The following is a 20,125-nucleotide window of genomic DNA, read 5'->3' as shown; positions in this document are numbered from 1 at the left end:
GCTATACTGACAAATAAAAACTCAAATAGCACTGAAGAAAACATCAGAATATTGGTCTTCAATCGTTTGGCAGCTGGTTTCATCATTTAATTCAGGTCTGGTGTGGTTGAGGCAAAAATAATAGATAAAGTTTGTTCTAGCTAGCTTTAACCAACTTTTGGCTAGCTCTAGCTAACGGTATAATGTACTGTACATCATAAAATGTACTTCTGTTGTAACGGATCAAAACAAAGGTTACAAAACATACATACAACAGCTGTTAGATACTGATAGCTAGAAGCTAGAGCTGAACTGGCTGTGGTAGCTACTAGCTAGCTAACTAGCTTCTAGTAGCGAGTTCAATTACTTCAGTAGAGAGGGAATGAAACATTAGCTAACGTAACATGTCAGTTAGATCAGTCAACTAAAGAGTAGCCAGTTTCTCCTCTGCTTGCTTTTACAACTCTGAGAAAAAGTGCAACACAGACAGCAGCTGCCTCTGTTCATCTCTCCGGTGCTGGTCCTATATGCCAGCCATTCAGAAGCTTTGCCTTCACATAGCCTGTCTGCACTCTCTTTGGGGTCCTAAATTCTGCTGCCTGAAACCGGAAAACAGCCTACCTGATCGCTCTGAGGGGTCTGCAAGGTCCTAAAGCACACCGGTGCCACATTTTGTATCACAGTGCAATGATAAAACTGGGGTGACAAATATGCAATTTCAGAATGTGGGGGGTCATGTCCCCCCCGTCCCCAGTGAAAGTTGTGCCCCTGCTGAGTACAATAGAATGGCACAAGCTATGCAAGAAAGAATGATAATCACTGGGGGGGCCCATGTGCCTGTCATGGATGTCTATTTTCTTAAATGAAATGTTTTTTTGAGACAATAACCCTCCAAAAAGCCATTCATATGAACCTTTTTTCATTTCCATACGTATGTACACTGAGTGTACAAAACATTATGAACACCTTATCATGAACACCTCTTTTCAGGTGAATTCAGGTGAAATACAGTATATACTTCAACTGTATATACTTCAACTGTATATGATGGTGACAGGTTAAACAGGTTCATTATGAGTGTCTGATTAGGATGTCGGGATCTGTAACATGTAATACCTGAGTAAAGGATTATGCTTGCATTTTACCAAACTCTCTGACGTGAGTTTTTCACATACACATATTCCTGGCAAATCCTTTTTAATCCTTATCATATGAAGAGAAATAATGAAGAGAAATTATAGATGAAACTTATTGGTGCTCATCGGCCATTGGACATAAACATTACACAACAAGTTGAAAATCGCAAATTCAACAATGAGTGGTTAGTAAGGAATCAGTGGCTAACTGCAAGCATTGCAAACCAATCATTAGCCTGCTATTCAGTGGAGTGACTTTGTGGTCTCAAGACTAAGATTAAGGGTCTCTTTTCCCAGTTTAAAATGATAAACATTCAACATTGGCCATGCTGTCAATGAAGCATGATTTGTGCCGCGCTCAAAACAACTGTTAAAACTCGGAACTGCCAAATCTGACTTTAGAGAGTTCAAGACAACTGGGAACTCGGGAAAAACGAGCTTTGACTGGGAAAATAAGTTTGAATTCCAACTCTGACGTCATCATGATTCAACCTTTTTTTTCTTCGAGATCCAAGTTGTTTTGAAAGCACCATAAACTCAGAGAATGCCAGACCTTAATGACAAAGTTTGATGACAAAATTGGCCCACGAAGGACTGCCGCGCCACCTTCCTGTTCATGTGAGCACAGCACAACAAGGTGAGTCCAAAAATGTCTTGTATACTGCTGCATAAATTATGTAATATGCCAGGGAGATATGTATACTGTAGCTAAGAAAGTAATACTAAGTGTATGTTGTGTAGTAAGCTGTTAGTAGCCCATGTGCATCACCCAAATAATTTGGTCTATTTTCACCTCTTAATTTTGTCTCCTTTTCTGACTTGGTGGTGCACAAGTAGCGTAAAACCTGTTTTTGAGAAATGTAATTATTGAATACTGTAAGAGCTTTCATTGTCTGCTTATATATGCCCCCTTTATTTATCCTACAGTTCTGACTTGGTGTACAGGGTGAACAGTGTAAAAATGGCCCATGTTCTGAATTTTGTCGCTCTACATTTCAAAAGTGCTGAACAAATAGTTAAATTCACTATGTCCGTCCTAGCTCGCTCATTAATGTCTTAATCGAAATTACGGATTGCCTCTTATCTGCTTGTCGTCCCCTTATGCCATAGTTTGTACGTCTCAATTGTCAGTAGAAACCACATTTGTTTAAGCAAGTCAGCCATATCAGCTCTGTTTTTTTAAAAGGCAGTAAATGAGGTTGAATAAACTGTTTCGCTGCCAGACAAGGCTCTGCTGATAGTCAGTTGTAGCAGTGCTAATGTGTTGGGACTGCTGTTGGGACTCTGCTGTTGCTACAGCTTTATGTAGGCCCTAACAGTTTATGGGCACTGTTTGTCACTGTTATAGTGCAATTAATGTATTGTTTAGTGTTGTGTTGTGTAGTGGCTTTGCTGGTATACATCTCACATGTATTTTTTTGCCCCACCAAGATTTACATGCTAAAATCGCCACTGGGTGTAAGCAAGTATGGTAATTCTAAATGCTCCTTAACTAGGTGTCTTCGCTAGAGAGACACGGAGAGAGAGAGGGGGGAGAGAGAGGAAGAAATTGATGAATAAAATATGAAAGTGAGAGAGGTGGGAAGAGAGTGGAAGACAGAGAGAGAAACAGAGAGAGAAAGACAGCAGTGCAAATGGACTTAGATTAGAGTACTTCGACAACTCTTCCCTTCCAACTTGTTAGGCAATCATATGTACGTACGGGGAAATGATGGCCAGCCACACAGGAGGGTGATTTTCACTTAGGAGGAGAAGGAGGCCGTGCTGACAGAGATGCATGCTGGCCATTTTGGAATGAAGCGCATGATTGCCAAAATCAACCTACACTTCTTCTGACAGGGAATTGTCAAGGAGGTGGACAGCTGGGCAAGTGATATAACCTTTTGTTTATCAATCACATTCTATTATATCTGAAATTATTATGACTGCAGTGAATGTCATATCAGAGAGTACAGCATGTTTTCATTTGTCACTTTTTAGTTGAAGGTCAGTACCCTGTCTACGCTGCCAAACGTTTTAGAGGGCGAAGACAGTGGCACCGGAGTTGAAGCCCATCAAGTTGTTTCACCATGGCACATGATCGGTAAGTGTCCCAAATTCAAATTTTGCCCTGAGAAGTTGTTTTGTAATGCTTGCTTTAGTTGACCACAGCAGAGTTCAATATTATAGTGTGTGTGTGTGTGTGTGTGCGTGTGTGTCAGGATCCTTACACATATGAAAATCTGCATACTGTATGACACAGATAAAGGTAAGAAAAAAGAAAAGTAATCTTCTCTCTAACACTTTAAGTGTTAGGGGTGGACCTCATCTTAATCCAGGAATGGCAACAGCTGGTGTCAGACTGCTACTGATCACTTTACCAAGTGGGTGGAGGCAATACCCATTAAGGTCAGTAAATGAGTACACGCTTAACTATAAATTCCCTTCTGTAACCCATTAAAAAGGGTACTCGTCCAAAGGACGAGACTAACAAGGTCACCTCCAAGGCGATGATGGACATCTTCAACCCACGGTTCACACATGATTAACTTAGTGTTGTTGTTTGTCTATTGCTATTTTTGCATAACATACTTTCAGATCACTGAAACCCCACGTGATGTGGTGGAAGTTGTCGAATCAGATCAGAGCGCTTTCGAGGACCACATTCAGGCACGGACTGAGAAGGATGTGGAGGTTTTTGACCAGGTTAAAAGGATTGTCCACTGTTAATTTCTTTTCTGGCCCTTCAAGAGAAATATAAGAAATGTATTTGTAATATGAAATATAATTGCATTTATTTCTAATATCAGTCTAGGTGAGACTGAACATCGACAAGGCGCAGGAGAAACAGAGCTACGGGAGCAGAATCAAGAAGGGGACCATATGCTATGACATCCGCGAGAATTACTTGGTTTAGAACAGGGGTGTCAAACATACGGCCCGCGGGCCGGAACCGGCCCCCAAGGAGGTTCGATCAGGCCCGCAGGATAATTTGAAAGTGGAAAAAATGCATAAAAGACATGGAATTAATATTTTTAATTTGCTGCAATTCATGGATTATCCGCTAAGGGGCGCACTCTTTCCATCAGAGTAGAAGACAAGCCGCATCACTGAGACAGACTGAAAACAGCAGACGGTATCAATGCGCCATCTGCTGCTTGTTACGACGTTGTTAATACCTTGGTCTCTACCTCTCCGCTACACCCTCATTAGCCAAAATGTCGTTATCCAAACGGAGAAAAGTAGATAAGGAGTGTAGAATTTTCAAAGAAAAATGGACCACGTCCTATTTATTTACAGAGATGCACGGAAAACCTTCGTGCTTGGTGTGTTTGCAACAAGTTTCGGTATTTCGGTACCTTTAAAATGCTGCCTTAGATACTGTTTGCATTGAAAGAATACAGCTCTGTGAAGATGAATCCTTACTGTGGTGATTTAAAAAATGTGCACTTTAATGTTAGTCAGCAGCTTCAAAACAAAAGTTGTGTGATGGAATTCTACTGTTCATACAACTCCATAAATTTTCAGTATGTATTGTATGTGTATGTATGTTTCATGTATGAAGTTTACAGATTTACAGGACAGGCGAACACTTTCTTCATTACACATTTAAAATCACTCTCCTTAGTTTGTAAGGTGTACGCAGGGATTACATTTAGATTTTATATGCGTATGTGTAAGTGGTTTAAAAATTCCTTTCTTTAAAAGTCTCATTTAATCTTAAAGTGCATTACTATATTTTTCAGTACCAATTAAAGTTTTGTGCCTTTGTACAATCAGTGGGATCAGTTGCAATGCATATTTGTGAATGATAAAAGTAAATTGCACATTTGTCTAAGGAAATATGAGGTGTTTCATGAAATGTTTTGTAAAAGGATAGTTCATTAAATTTCAATATTTTCCTAATGTTCTTGTGCTTCTTTACACCAAAACAAAGGAAAGACATGATATTTTGGTTATTTATAGCAGAGTATGGTATAATTTTAATGGTCCGGCCCACTTGACATCTCCCTAGGCCGTATGTGGCCCACGATGCGAAATGAGTTTGACACCCCTGGTTTAGAAGAAGGACGAAAGGAAGGCGAGACCTGGGAAACCTCACTGCTCTTTCGCTCCTAGCTGGGGTCACCATCTGTTAATGTCACGCTCTGACCTTAGTTCCTTTTTTATGTCTCTATTTTGGTTGGTCAGGGCGTGAGTTGGGGTGGGCATTCTATGTTTTTTTCCCTATGTTTTCTATTTCTATGTGTTTGGCCTGGTATGGTTCCCAATCAGAGGCAGCTGTCTATCGTTGTCTCTGATTGAGAACCATACTTAGCCTTTTCCCACCTGTGGTTTGTGGGTAGTTGTTTTGTGTTGTGTCACGTTTCAGGACTGTTTCGATTTTCGTTGTTTCACTTTGTTATTTTGTATTTCGTGTTCAGTTATATTAAATTAACATGGACACTTACCACGCTGCGTTTTGGTCCGATCTTTCCTGTTCCTCAGATGAAGAAGATCGTTACAGTTAAGGTGAATATAACAAATCTCAGATAATAACTATTTGAATTTGCACACAAAATAACCTGAATCTAGTTTTGGTTTCCGTAACACTGATATTTGTCTTTATCTTCCTAGGGTTACCTCGGTGGAAGCCAACAATATTCTCCAGTTGGAGCAGTTGGACGGTCAACCACTGAAAGCACTGACGCCCTACATTTCGGTGAAGCCCAATAGACAAAGTATGTTAAGCTTTGGTTGACATTTGAGAAAGCAAGAAATGGTAGTTATGCTGAACTTTAAAAAAAATGTACCTCTTCAGTTTACCTCTCCAAATGACTTTAGGACCATCGACTGTCCAAGCGCCCCAGGAGGTATCCCATCCACCAGAACCAGTGAGTTTGGATCAGTCTGATTCTCTGTGCTCTGAGTCGGAGGGGTACCAGCTTGATGTAGGCTATACCTTCCAAAAGTGTTGAAAAATACCTCTCCCATTTATAACACTGCACTAAGCCATCAAATTGTCTCACAGTAAAGTATAACCTGTGTGTTTTCTTGTTTACATCTCTGTCTCCTACCCTGTTCCCTTTAACTCTGCTCTTGTTCTCCGGGACCTAGGGGTAATGCCCCACACCCAGATGTTGATCCACCTGAAGTCCTCCATTACCAAGCACCCTCTAACTTATCATTACATCGTCTACAGCTACATATTATCGTCATGTTGTCATTATCTACTCAGAAAGTTTTCTTGCTCTATCATACTGTGCACATATGTGAGATGCACAGATTAACTAAAAACACTAGCACTGCAAACACTCGGCACAAAGAAAGCAGCAGTGTCTGGACTTTGCAGTCTCCCTCTTCAAGTCCCCCTTCCGAGACTGGCTGCCTGTTGACAACAAGTGACAGGCAGAACATCCCACCCACACAGCAACCACCCCCTCGAAATTCCACACACCAGAATTCAGTATTTTAGTCTATGATTGCCATGTGAGTGTAAAACAAAATCTTAAATATTGCCAGGTTGGTTTTCACGACTGTTACACAATGTGTTCATTATTGTAAGTTGTAACGTATCCTTTGATGGTATTTATTTGTTCCACATTATTTATTGTTGTATCCTAGGACCTACAAATAGATACATATATATTCAACCACAAGGGTGTACTAATGAGCTATGCAAAAAAAAAATTAAATCATAATAGAGGACTACTGAAATTATATTATTTCAGTTTAGATAAAGGAATGGCTGGTTAAAATAAAAACATGACAGCCAGACAAGCCAGTTTATGAATCAAATGGATTTGCATATGAATGGATAGGAAATTAGCTGACTTCGTGATCTGTAATGTAAGTAACTTTAATGTGTCTATCACTTTTAGGTTGCTGATTATACTCCCTTTCCAGCCTCTAGGTCATCAGGCTGCTGATTATCCCGCTCACCTGTCACCATCGTCCCGCGCACCAGCGCCTCATGACACTCACCTGGACTCCATCACCTCCTTGATTATCTTCCCTATATCTGTCACACCCTTGGTCCTTTGATACGGACGCTAATAGTTTATTGAATCCCATTGTGACACAGAGGGGGACACTTTTGGCCGGGGGACATTATTTGGCATGACAGGCCCCAGTTCACGAGTCAAGACTTTGCTTTTTTTGCAAAAGCCTGGGAGTTGCGGGTCTGAATGCCCTCCCCAACTCACGCCCTGACCAACCAAAATAGAGACATAAAAAGGATCTCTAAGGTCAGGGCGTGACAGTTTCGGTTTTCGTTCATTTCTCTTTGTTATTTTTGTTATTAGTGTTCAGTTGAAATAAAAGCATGAACATTTACCACGCTGTGCTTTGGTCCGACTGCTCTTCATCCGACGACGAAAATCCTTACAGAACTACCCACCACAAACGAACCAAGCAGCGTGGTAACGAGGAACAGAGGGTTCAGGACTCCTGGACTTGGGAGGAGATATTAGACGGTAAGGGACCCCGGAGACAGGCTGGGGAATATCGCCGCCCAAAAGAAGAACTGGAGGCGGTGAAAGCTGAGAGGTGGCGATATGAGGCAAGGCAGCGCAGCAGGCACGAGAGGCAGACCCCAATTTTCTTGTGGTGGTGGCACACGGGGAGATTGGCGGAGTCAGGCGATAGACCTGAGCCAACTCCCTGTGCTTACCAGAAACAGTGTGGTACTGGTCAGGCACCGTGTTATGCGGTGAAGCACACGGGTTCTCCAGTGCGCGCTCATAGCCCGGAGCGCTATATGCCAGCCCCCCGCAAGTGCCATGCGAGAGTGGGCATCCAGGCAGGGCGGATTGTGCCAGCTCAGCGCGCTTGGTCTCCGGTGTGCCGTTTCGGCCCATGGTATCCTGCGCCGGCTCTGCGTACTGTGTCTCCGGGGCACTGGGACGGTTTAGTTCGTCCTATGCCTGCGCTCCGCCCGTGCCGGGCTAAAGTGGGCATTGAGCCAAATGGAGAGGTGCGAGTGGTAAGCACCAGATCTCCAGTGCTCCCCCACAGCCAGGTTCGACCTGTGCCTGCACTCTGGAGGGGCCGGGCTAAAGTGGGCATTCAGCTTGGAGGAGTGGTGCCAAGGCTGCGCACCAGGGGTCCAGTGCTCCCCCACAGCCCGGTTCATCCGGTGTCTCCTCTACGCACCAGGCCTCCTGTAGGTCTCCCCAGCCTGGTGGGCCCTGTGGCAGCCCCACGCACCAGGCAGTCTCTGCGTCTCCTCCCTCCAGTCCGGAACCTCCAGCGACGCCCTCCAGTCCGGAGCGTCCAGTGTCGCCCTCCAGTCCGGAGCCTCCAGAGGCTCCCTTCAGTCCGGAGCTTCCAGCGACGCTCTCCAGTCCGGAGCCTCCAGTGTCGCCCTCCAGTCCGGAGCCTCCAGCGACGCCCTCCAGTACGAGAGCTCCCAACAAGGGTCCCCAGTCCGGGGCCCGCTACAAGGGCGCCCAGTCCGGGGCCCGCTACGAGGGTCCCCAGTCCGGGGTCGGAGGCGAGGGTCCCCGCTCTAGAGGCGCCACCCAAGTGGGCCAAGCCAGAGGTGGAGCAGGGTCTACGTCCTGCACCAGAGCCACCACCGCGGAGAAATGGGGGGGGGGGTACTGTCACGCCCTGACCGTAGAGAGCTTTTTATGTCTCTATTTTGGTTTGGTCAGGGTGTGATTTGGGTGAGCATTCTATGTTCATTTTCTATGTTTTGTATTTCTTTGTGTTTGGCCGGGTGTGGTTCTCAATCAGAGGCAGCTGTCTATCATTGTCTCTGATTGAGAACCATACTTAGGTAGCTTTTCCCCACCGATGCTTGGTGGGTAGTTATTTTCTGTTTTGTGTTTCTGCACCTGACAGGACTGTTTCGGTTTTAGTTCATTTCTCTTTGTTATTTTTGTTATTAGGGTTCAGTTGAAATAAAAGCATGAACACTTACCACGCTGCGCTTTGGTCCACACCTTCTTCAACAGACGATCGTTACAAAAGTACAGATACCCCCCAAAAACTATTTAAGTAGTACTTTAAGGATTTTTTATGACAAAACCATCAGTAGAGTTGAAAATGCGATGGTAACCCATTGAAATTGTATTTTTTATTAGTTACATGGGAATTTAACTGCAAAAGATTATTTGTATATGCACTACGTCCTCTCACAAGGCCTTTTATCTGTAAAAATCAATTTGATGGAAACATTTCTGGTGGGAAAATGTGCAAATTGTTTTTATGCGGATTTTAGAATATTTGAGTGAACATCTGTCGCCAATTGGATGGAAACCTAACTATAGACTCTGAATTTAGGAGGGTTCTGCTCTTTCCTTTGACTGGGATGTGGCAGAATAGGTCACTGGTAACTAATTGGGTGGCCACGCATTGCTGTAGAGGCCATGCATCAGGTCATTGACATGTTTCAGGAACTGTAAAGATGGAGCAAAATCATGATTAAGGTCTTCACTTAATTAGACTTATCCTAGCAAGTACATTGACTATGTTGTCCCTCAGCAATCTCTCAGGCACACAGACAGAAAGAGATGGAGAGATATACAGCAAAACATAGGCTATTTACATATCTTAGTCAGCAGGCTGGATAACTTCTGTACTCTTTCCCTTTGTTCCTTTCTCCATCCTTCCATCCGAGCTAGATTATTCCTGCAAAAAAAGGCAATCAAGAATTGAAAAAGGCAGTTGAAAGGTGTAATGTTAGAATGAGTGTTGAATGGGAGCAGGGATAGCAAAATGTATCATGGTGTCAAATACAAACAGTGGCGACGCATCATTCAGGGCAGGTGGGGCAGTTATATTTGGGGGGGGGGGGGGGGGGGGCTGTTTTGCATGTTATTTTGGCATTAATACGTGTCGCATATCAGTTTGCAAACAATGTAAAAAATATACATATATTGAGTTAATAAAACCTCATACAAACATGGTCTCTTTTTTGCTTTCGTGAGTAAGGGAGCTCCAAAATGCAGGTGTTTCAGCCTAGCTCAGTGCTTTCTGTGGTGGTGGGGCAGCCAGCGGAGATATACTACCTCTGGTCTGGCGGACTCACTAAACAAAAATGCTTTGTTTGTTAATGATGTCTAAGTGTTGGAGTGTGCTCCTGGCTATCCGTAAATAAAGTAAAATTAAAATAAATCTGGTTTGTTTCATATAAGCAATTTGAAATTATTTATACCTAAAAAAACATTATTTAACTTTTATTTAATTAAGCAAGTCAGTTAAGAACAAATTCTTATTTACAATGACGGCCAAGGAACCGTGGGTTAACTGCCTTGTTCAGGGGCAGAACTACAGATTTTTGCCTTGTCAGCTTTCACTTTTACTTTTGATACTTACAGTATGATACGTTTCGCAAATTCGTAACATATTTTACATTTGGTAAATTCGCATCACATAATACGAATTGTAATTCGTAACATATCATACTAAATGGAATGTCTCGGATTTATGTAAAGAATAATACGAAATGCTTTGAGACCAGGTTGGCATGGTGTAACTAGCTGGGTTGGTGGTAGGCCACATTGATATTCCTGTGGATAATAGCAAGGAGATAGTGTTGGCTAAAGGACTATGCTTCTGTATAAATTGTCTAACATCATATGCACCTGTTTCTTACAGTAGTAGTATGCCCCGCCAGGATAAATACCAATATCCAGATGCAAAAAACGAATGACACGGTTTGGATCTTGTTATTTTACTGATATTTAATTTAGTTGGGGGATTTGAGGGTAGCTAACTTGTAGTATCTATCTGACTGTGCAAAAAGTGTTTTATGGTTCAGGCACTGAAAGGACAACTAAAATTGGGCTACCCCTATATTGAAGGACCTTTCGACACCCAACTGCTTTCTCCGACAGCAATCTCGGCAATGGCGGATTACGATAACTACGATGACCGAGATCGGGCTTACGGTAGTTTTGGTGGAGGCAGAGGGTAAGAAAATACCTGGACGAATAGAATGTGTCAGTATTACCGTATGGTGATGCAAGAAAACGCACCGATGCCTCACTTTTATGCAGGGGCTTGTTCGAAATTCTTCTGAAAGATAGGCCTGGGTTCAGAACACGGGCCAGACAGTGCCAGTGGCTAGGCTCTCACCGCCGCTTTGATGAATGGGAAGCCGGTATTGAGGGCGGGGAAAACTGGTGGATTGACCATAGCTAGCTACTTCCAGATGTGCGTGTGAGATTTTCCATTACAGAATGTAATGTCGGTTTGACAATACATATTATGACATGGTTATGATTGCAAGACATTTTATAATTCTCAGACTGCCAGCATGGCACTTGGCGCCAGCATCTCGTTAAAAAGCAGCCCACATGGGCTACATGTTGTGCTACTACTAGCAAGTCAGGGACTGCGTTGAATGGCCAAATCGGGTGATAACAGCTCGAGATGTCAACATGCGCCATTCCCCGAAATCATTATCAATACATAGCATGTTTAGGTAGTTGGTTAGTAATCATTATTCAATGCACAAGTATTTTGATGCATTGTTAGTGGTCACGTTAGCTAGCTAGTGCGCTCGCTAGATTAGCTTGTGCTAATTGCATGACGATTTATGCGGAGAACTAGCTAGCTAACTCTGCTAGCTAGTCTAGTTTGGGCCCAGTGCACCCTGCATCCATTCCTATCTAGTTTGATGCGCGCACTCGTCAGCTAGCCAGCTAGGTTTGAACGATTAGCAATGCATTTAACTAACATAACGTGGTGCTAACTCGTGCGTTGACGCCAGGCATTCAATACAGGAAATTGTAAACATTACGTGCTGACGATGTTGCGGCGATACTGAAATATATTCTGGAACTCCATCCAGCTAGGTAATTTAGCTAGCTAGCCATAAATTAGAAGTAGCCTAATCAACGAAAACACTAGACATTAGACTAGGTAGCTACCGGCATAAAGTACATCAAGTTAAAATATGATCCCTTGGATAGGATACACGTATATATGGTCATAATGAAGATCTTGGTTTTATCTGTCTGCCACCCCTTGTCAGTGACTCATAACATTTAACGTTAGTTGTTGTAATCATATTCTGCTTTACTTGATTCACACAGGAAAGGAGTTGGAGCCACTGATCCTGAAATACCTAAACTAGTGTTGTATCTATTGGGCTACTTGACATAAATTAATTTGACACCAAATAACTACAGATTATCATCTTAACTCTTATCAAATGCTATGTAAGATCACAACAGCCAACATGGTTATTTTACAAAAAATCGCTTGCTCTCCTTGCTAATTGTGGGAAAGATCTATATGCCCAAACCTCCCTTCTTTTGAAGACCCTTTTCAGTTGAATGCATTCAGTTATGCAACTGATATCCCGTTTCCCCTGTTGGGGCCTATAGCTAGGTGGCTGTACATCTTGGTTCAGCCTGGTCGCTCAGTTTGCTTTGACACCCAAGGAATGCTGCAGGCATGCAGTACCCCATCTGCATTTCTCTCAGCCCTGTCAGATTGGAGTGCTGTTGCCAGCATGGGAACAAGTTCCTTGAAGTTTTGGCAGTGCCCCACCACTCCTCATGAGGATCATAATTTTTTTTTAAACATTTAAACCATTATAGCAGACGTTCTTATCCAGTGTATTCATAGGGAAAAGTTCAGTAGGGAAAAACAACTACATAGAACATTCATTGCAAGTAGACCTTTCTTCAAAATGGCTGTTATCAGTGCACAGGAACTTCTGCTGTTCATTGAGCAGAATTAAAAGCTGGTGCACACCCAGAGATAAATATTTTTTTGTAGAGGTGCTGACTAAGCTGTAAGCTATAAAAATAGCTCCATATATGCCTTCTTCAGGGTAAAAAACTTGGATCTCTGTATTATTGTTTACCAGTATTTAGCAGAATAGGGCTACCATCTTTTTCTGTGTGCTGCTAACATGGTTGGCATTGAAATGGAACAGATTATTATTTTTCTTTGTCAATTCTTTCTCCAGTTTCCAGACAGCCTAGTCCTATTTCCTGTATTGTATGTGCAACATTATGTATTTTCCTATGGGATCTGAGCTGTAGATCTTTGGTATTTTGATAGTTAATGGATCTGTCCAAGTGTACATAATTTATCAAAGGCTCAGAGAAAGCCAGCTGAAAAGTATCACTGCACTACCCCTGTGCCACAATTTTGCCCGTGACTCAGTTAATGTCCCAATTATCAACCATAATCTCCAGCTCAGACTCTCAGCCATTGATGCAGTAGTCCTTAGTAATTCTTGACCAGGAAAAACTCGGGGTCCTGTACGTAGGGCGTGGCTATCTGTTGTAGTCTGTTCTCTCACGGAGGTGTTCGTTTCTGGTAGACCCAGAGGTGGCAGTGGACCTGGTGGACCCCGCAAGCAAAAGGATCTACCCACAGAGCCCCCATACACAGCCTATGTGGGCAACCTGCCCTTCAACACAGTGCAAGGAGACATAGACGCCATTTTCAAAGACCTCAACGTCAGGAGTGTTCGACTAGTCCGAGACAAAGAAACAGACAAGTTTAAAGGTGAGCAAGCACCCGTTTGTATAGCATAACAAACATCACAAGCCACGGCAACAGTTTTCTTTTTCGTAACCAATTTTCTCCTTTCAGGTTTTTGTTATGTAGAGTTTGATGACTTGGAATCCCTTAAAGAAGCTTTGACGTATGATGGTGCTGTGAGTACCCACAATTAGTTTTCTCAGGTCCTCATTTGTATCTGGTTCATAAATGTAAAAGGGATACTGTGGTTCAGTGTTGTCACAATATTCAGTACCGCAGGACTGAATTTCCTGTCGAAATTATGGAAACTAAAGCTATAGCACAAACTATTTAACATTTAAACAGGTTCTTAAACTGAGACCTCAGCGTTATGACGTGAGCAGCAATGTAAACCAAAGATATTGCAGAGTGGCACGGATGCAAGAGGCTCCGCTTGTGAGCTTTCACTCAGAGCATCTGCGCATGTGCATAGGAGTTCACTTTCACACTTTCATACAACGTGATGGCTGTGTGACAACCGCGGAGGAGATCATCCTCTGGTATTGCCCTTTTTTTGTTTTGGAAATCATCCCGATACTTCTGTTTATTCATGCATTACCGAGTATCCCTTAAAAGGACCATAGTTCCGTCTGCTTCGTATAGAAAATCTGAATATTGTGATTATGGGTATCGTGACAAAGGAATAAATGATGCTGTTTTTTCATAAAACAAATAGAGCTGTCTCCAACACTGATCGACTTAGTTTGTTGTGCACCTTTCATGAAATAGATTGCTGTCCAACGTGCTTTAAACATTAGTACAGTGACAAATATCGTTTTATAAAAGGAACAATTAAATACAGTGACGCGTCCAACAGTGATATATTAGTAGGACATAAACACTGTTGGAAGCATTATCAGAGAAGTGGACCTCGTTGATTTGTGCCTTCCCCCTCCCCAGCTCCTTGGAGACCGGTCACTCAGGGTTGACATAGCAGAGGGCCGAAAGCAAGAGAGGGGCGCCGGAGGATTCGGCTTCCGGGGGAACGACAGAGGAGGTACCTGCTCACTGGAATGCTAACTTGTTTGTTCCCCCTACTGCTTAGTATACTTATTAATTATTCATATGTAGTATATTATTACAACTACAAAGAAATGTCAATTACTTACGTCAGCTGATTCAGTGTTGATCTCTTACATTCTCTGATGAATTGATTTGTGGATTGTCTTGACCGTAAATATTAATATGAAGTAGCAATAACTCTTGGCCTAGATTTGAATAATTATACGTCTTTAATATTGCCCTGAGTCTCATCTTTTGCCATCCTACTTAAATGCAAGGCTGTCTTAAAATCTGTCAATTATCAGAAGCTTGGCTGTTCTGTTTGAGTTTGCTAAACATTTGTGGTCATAAAAACATGACAAGATGCTTGTACATTAAATGTATAGATCAATGGATTATGGAATCTGCTATAATCAAATCATCAGTGCTTATAAGTGTGCATTGCACTAGTACTACTACCACTACTGTTGCCTCTGGCCTTGTTCTTGTTGTATGTCACTACATACTGGGATTTGAGAATTTCTGGCACTATTCATAATGTATCCATTCACACTTACTCACCCACCTTTCTCTCCTGCTTCCTTTTCTGTAGTAAATGGTGTTTGACCTGTTTAGCTCTACAGCCCTACGAGTTTGAGCAGCTAAACTAGATAGTTCCTACCTTCTTTACTTTCCTAACCAAAGACTTCAACTAGCTGTCTCTAGAAGCAGTGCTACTAACCCAGGTCCTTGGCTAACCAGCACTAGACCCTTGGCTTCCTCACCCCTGCCTCAGCCCTAAGCACCACTCGCCACTCTTGTTAAAACTGAGCCCTGTCCCCTGCAGGCCGAGGGGGCTCTCGTGGAGGTGGTCCCAGAGGAGGCTCCAGAGACGACTATGAAGGAGGTGGGATGAGCGTTCCGCTGGTTTAGCCGGTTCCCAACCCGGTCATTAGATCAGGCCCAGTTTGAGTCCTGCAGTTTAAGATCCAAGCAGTGCAGTTGGTAGAGTGGGCACCAAGCTAAGGAAGCAAACCAATTGCTCCTGTTTTTTGATGCTTGAATCTGCAGAATAGTTTGATATAAAGCAGTATGTAATTTCCTCCCCTCATAGGAATTCACAGGTTTTTCTTTTGCGATTTCACAGGTTTTTTGTCCCTTGGTGCATTTTGTTTGTTATCACTCATACAGGAGGTTCCTCGTTCTCATTTGTCACCTTACAGGGCTGCTCCAGGTGCTGGGCAAGGACGGAGGAGATTTAATTTGTTCAGATCAGCAAAGTTTAGAATGTTACTGATAGGAATGTGGTGTTTAGAGCTCACAGGATTCCTTATCTTTATTCTACGAGATAATCATGTCTGTTCTACACTACACTTTATCTGAACGTTCTGTAACATTGCACTCCTGCATGAGCCCACGACTGTCTTTAAAATGTATTTTCCCTCTGCATCTCCTCGTATAGGCTACAGAGGAGATGACGACTTCGGACGAGGCCGAGGAGGTGGCCGCGGTGGTGACCGAAGGGGAGGCGGTGGAGGAGCAGGCATGGGGGGACGCTACAGGGACGGCGGACCACCACCGCGCGCTGGAGCGGATGACTTCAGAGAACCCTCTGACGGTGTCACAATCTCTCTTATCTCATATAAAACACTCTAGACCAGAGGTACTCCCAAGTGTGGAGTTTAGAGGTTTTTTATTCTTCTCCACTGTGGTTGGTTAATTGATTGATAGATGTCACTGATTGGGCAGACTCCTCAACTGGTGTCCCATGCCTGATTTAGAGGAGAAAATGAAAATAAGCAGTACTTCTGGCATCAAGGTTTGAGAAAAAGCACCCTAGGCAATGTTTAGTCATGGAAGAATGGATCCGTTTAAATGGATTTTTGAAGACTTTGTGTTTTTGTTACAGTACAGCTTTTTGTGACGGTGTCAATATTGACCCCCTTCATTTAATCTACCGAAAAGCCCTGAACCCAGTGGCCACCTATTTGATGTGATAACATTTGACTTGACCAGTTAATCATGTTAGTCATTTTTTCCCCTTTGCTTTCCACAGAGGAGAGGGCACAGAGACCGCGACTTCAGCTGAAACCACGCACGGTGGCTGCCCCGCTAAACCAAGTCGCCAACCCCAACTCTGCCATATTTGGCGGCGCCAAGCCGAGAGAGGAGGTAATTCCCAAAGACAAACCTTAAGAGATTGACCAGGCCTCAAGAGCCCGGGAGGGAAGGGCAGGGGACGGTGTATGAAAAATGAAACGATGCCAATGGCATACGTTAACGCCTTCCGTTAGCAATCCTCTATCGGAGATGACAAACTGAACAATACTCTGAGTGAAATGTTTATTCGAGACGGAATAAAAAACGATGAGAACACACATACTCTTGGAAAAATAATACAACACACCAACACCCAAAGAGCAGCTTGTGAATGCATGTCAAACTGTTTACAATGGGTTTTACGTACACCTCTGCTTCTGTGATTAGTGCCTGCGTTGTCTGTAGCTCTGTTGGGAAGGTCCGTTCACATGTTGATTGCAGTGAAGAATGAATACAATTGAGCTGAAAAGTAACCAACATTTCAGTTTATTTAGTAGTGTATTTCACTACGATATTCGACCCTCTGTGTGTTGGAATCGAAGTGTGTCTTTGACCCCAACTCTGAAGTGGTTGCTATGCTTCCATGTGGGTAGGCATTGATCCCCACAAGAAGTCTGCCCCTGTTTACAAAATCAATATAACATGAATTGTTAGAATAGAATGGTTTGCGCTGGTGGTTTGGTTCATGGCAGTTGTGGCTGAGCTTCTGTAGGGAGTCCAGAAGGTTTTGTTATCACTGTTGGTCTACACAACGCCTTCGTTGTCTGCTCCCCTCCTACACACACACACCAACAAGAAAGCTTGGTCAGAAATGTGCTGTTTTTGTTTCAGTTTTACCCCCTTGACTTACAAATGTAAATTGGCGTTACGTTAAAACACGTTGTTCAGCCATATGTTCAGTTTGGGAACAGTGCAGAGAGTAACAAACCATTTTTATTCGTGGAGCTGTTAAGGTCATTGTATCCGCTTAACCATCCAATTGTGGTGTAGAAGTTGTTAAAACTATTTTATTTCTCCTATTAAATCATTTGACATTTCCCCTGGAATTGAACCTGTCTAACCATAATGTTTTTTTTGTTTGTTTCCCATTCTCAAAGCTTGAAAAAGAAGCAGAAAAGGAATAGATATATCCACGCGGCTGCATTATTCTGGAAGTCTACTCTGGATCTACTGGCTTTGTTTACCAAAAATCTTTCAAAGACTTCTCCCAAAGAGCTCGCTGGGGAGTCGGGCGCTGGGTTCCTCTTTCTGCTCGCTAACACAAAGGCAGGCCTTCATCTAATTGGTAAAAAAAGCAGTTGGACCCAAGGCTGCTGTGAGGGGCAGGGGCCAGGACTATGTCAACCTGACCCGTACCCCACACACATCAAAAGGAACTCGGGACAGGGGCTTCAGTTTGGTTCTGTTGCCTTTGGGTAAGGACTTTGCTGTGTAATTTTCTCTTACCTTTCCCAAGGCATCCTTTTGTGTTCACCAAATGATTTTCCGTTTTAGACATACAGCTGTCAAAAGGGCTGTTCCTTTGGTGTCTTTTATATCTTTTCCTCCAAAATTTCTGCTCTATTTGTGAAATGACTATCATTTCAGCTTCAAATTTCCACTGTCTTAAATATTAAATGATAACATTGCCAAGAGAACTGAATCCTTATTGTTGTCTCTCAATGTGTATTTCTGGAACCTGATTTTGAAAGATTTTTGATCTTAGTCTGTTAAATCCAGGCAAAATGGCTTCCTGCATAATGGAGCGATGCCGAAAGTGTTTTAGAGGAGTGGCTGAAGCGCACACTAGATTAAATCAGAAACATGGGTTATTGCAACGGTCTTGATGTCTGGCAACTTTTGACTTCCACATCTTAATAGTTATATGCATTTTATCAACAAAAAAATGGATCACTTAAACACTGCAAAATGTACTACTTTAACAGGAAACTGAACAAAAATCACCTGCTCTCATTTGTCCCATGGAGACCGGCTAAATCTAGTCTGCCTACCAGTAGATTGTGTAGGAGGATGCTTTTGAGAATGTGTTGCAACCATTTTTATTTACATTTTACTGGTTATGAAATTTTAGTAAGTGATACCTTGTTCTTACTGTACTATAGAAAGATCTGTTTTTTTTTGTTTAGTTTTTTTCCTACACTGTTTATGGCAATAAAATGTATCATCTTACATTAATTCTTAATGTGTTTGAATGGGATGGGTGAATAAGTAAAGGCAATGAAGTAGTTCTCGGAGAACACAAAGCAATGTGAACATAGAAGGAAAAACATTTTAATTTAATGGAGCAGGGCAGGTGTTTTGAAAAAGTTGGCTCTGTAAGGAACATGCATACATATTCAGTTTCAGACCATTTTAAGTTATTGATTATTCCCTACACATTCTTTCTATGTTCGCACGTGTCTTTCTGCCCACATTTAGAAACAATGTATTGCATGCAGAGAACCTAGTTCCTCATCCTCAATGCTTTCCCCACAGGATTACAACATAATGCAGAGTATATGTAGAATACCGTTTGGAGGCCTCGCTGTTGTGCTCGAGGTGCAGGGATCGGATCCTTTTTGGTGTGTGTCTGAATGCCAGACAGAATCTTTGTTCTGATTTCATGGTTAGTTGAACTTTGAGAACAGGGGGTGTATTCATTATGAACTGTTTTAAGAAGCAAACTGAGTGAAACAATTGTTTCTATTGGACAAATTTCAGGTAGGTCCCGTCCTGTTTTTGTTTGCTTCCGTTTTAAGAAACGTATTGCAACAATCGGTGTAATGAATATGCCCCCGAGCAAGAATGTTTGCTTTATTTTGAATAACCCAATATTGGTTTTAAATTGGCCATTTTGTTTTGCAGAGTAGATACAGCTTGAAAATTACAGGGTTTGGTGTTTTGAACAGTCTTTTTAATAAAACAATTGAATTGTCTGTCACTGCTTACATGAAAAGGTTGGGTATTTGTTTTATCTGAAGGAAGTACCAGTATCAAATGTTCTAGCATGGAAAACAATTTCACATTTAGTCCTTTGGGGAACAATCTTGAGACAGTTCAAAGTATTAGGCCACTGTGTTGACCACATTTTGTCAATAAATCTTCACTAAACACGTTTTGGTGTGTCAAGTACAACACATTTCATTGCCTACTGACTCTTTGTCCAATAACCTACATGGCTTGTCATGCATAATGTCATTGTGTTCTTGGTGACATCTGAGTGAGGACCATACTGAGATTGTAATGTTAAGAATTTATATGTTCTGCCAAACCTTTGAATGGCTGGCTGAAAGAGGATCCAATGAATATCCGGAAGGATGCAGTAGAGTTGAGGTAGTATGAAATAATAAACTTGTCTTGCTGTATTTTTTATTTATTCCTGTCTACAATGTTCTGAAAGATGAATCCCTAATGCATATTTAGCATCAAATAGTTCAGTTTTGCAGATTAAAATTAGCCTGAGTGCCAGTATGTGCTGTCATGTTAACTCATTGTCA

The 20,125-nt window shown here is 42.3% G+C and overlaps 1 protein-coding gene and 1 long non-coding RNA gene across 6 annotated transcripts; one reads left to right on the top strand and one right to left on the bottom strand.

The window, feature by feature from the left end:
- Window positions 1–9,126: 9,126 nt before the first annotated feature.
- LOC139547584 (uncharacterized) lies at window positions 9,127–9,711 on the bottom strand. The gene is made up of 2 exons (XR_011669550.1): window positions 9,628–9,711; window positions 9,127–9,478 (listed from the first exon to the last, which is right to left on the bottom strand). It is a non-coding gene; the product is annotated as an uncharacterized lncRNA (long non-coding RNA).
- Window positions 9,712–10,819: 1,108 nt separating this feature from the next.
- On the top strand, window positions 10,820–19,767 carry eif4h (eukaryotic translation initiation factor 4h). 5 transcript variants are annotated; one of them, XM_071356515.1, is made up of 8 exons: window positions 10,839–10,994; window positions 13,372–13,553; window positions 13,641–13,705; window positions 14,469–14,565; window positions 15,397–15,456; window positions 16,012–16,167; window positions 16,606–16,721; window positions 17,747–19,767. In XM_071356515.1, the coding sequence occupies exons 1-8, from the start codon at window positions 10,930–10,932 to the stop codon at window positions 17,771–17,773; spliced, it is 768 nt and encodes a 255-aa protein (XP_071212616.1). In that variant the 5' UTR covers window positions 10,839–10,929; the 3' UTR covers window positions 17,774–19,767. The 5 variants fall into 5 exon arrangements, with proteins under 5 accessions (XP_071212615.1, XP_071212616.1, XP_071212618.1 ...); XM_071356518.1 differs by having other exon boundaries at window positions 10,899–10,994; window positions 13,366–13,553; XM_071356514.1 differs by lacking the exon at window positions 17,747–19,767 and having other exon boundaries at window positions 10,820–10,994; window positions 13,366–13,553; window positions 16,606–16,760.
- The last annotated feature ends 358 nt before the right edge of the window (window positions 19,768–20,125 follow it).

This window comes from Salvelinus alpinus, chromosome 21 (assembly GCF_045679555.1).
Source record: "Salvelinus alpinus chromosome 21, SLU_Salpinus.1, whole genome shotgun sequence".
NCBI classification, from domain to species: domain Eukaryota; kingdom Metazoa; phylum Chordata; class Actinopteri; order Salmoniformes; family Salmonidae; genus Salvelinus; species Salvelinus alpinus.
The sequence above is the reverse complement of the archived record's forward strand: the minus strand, read 5'-3'. Positions and strand labels throughout refer to the sequence as shown.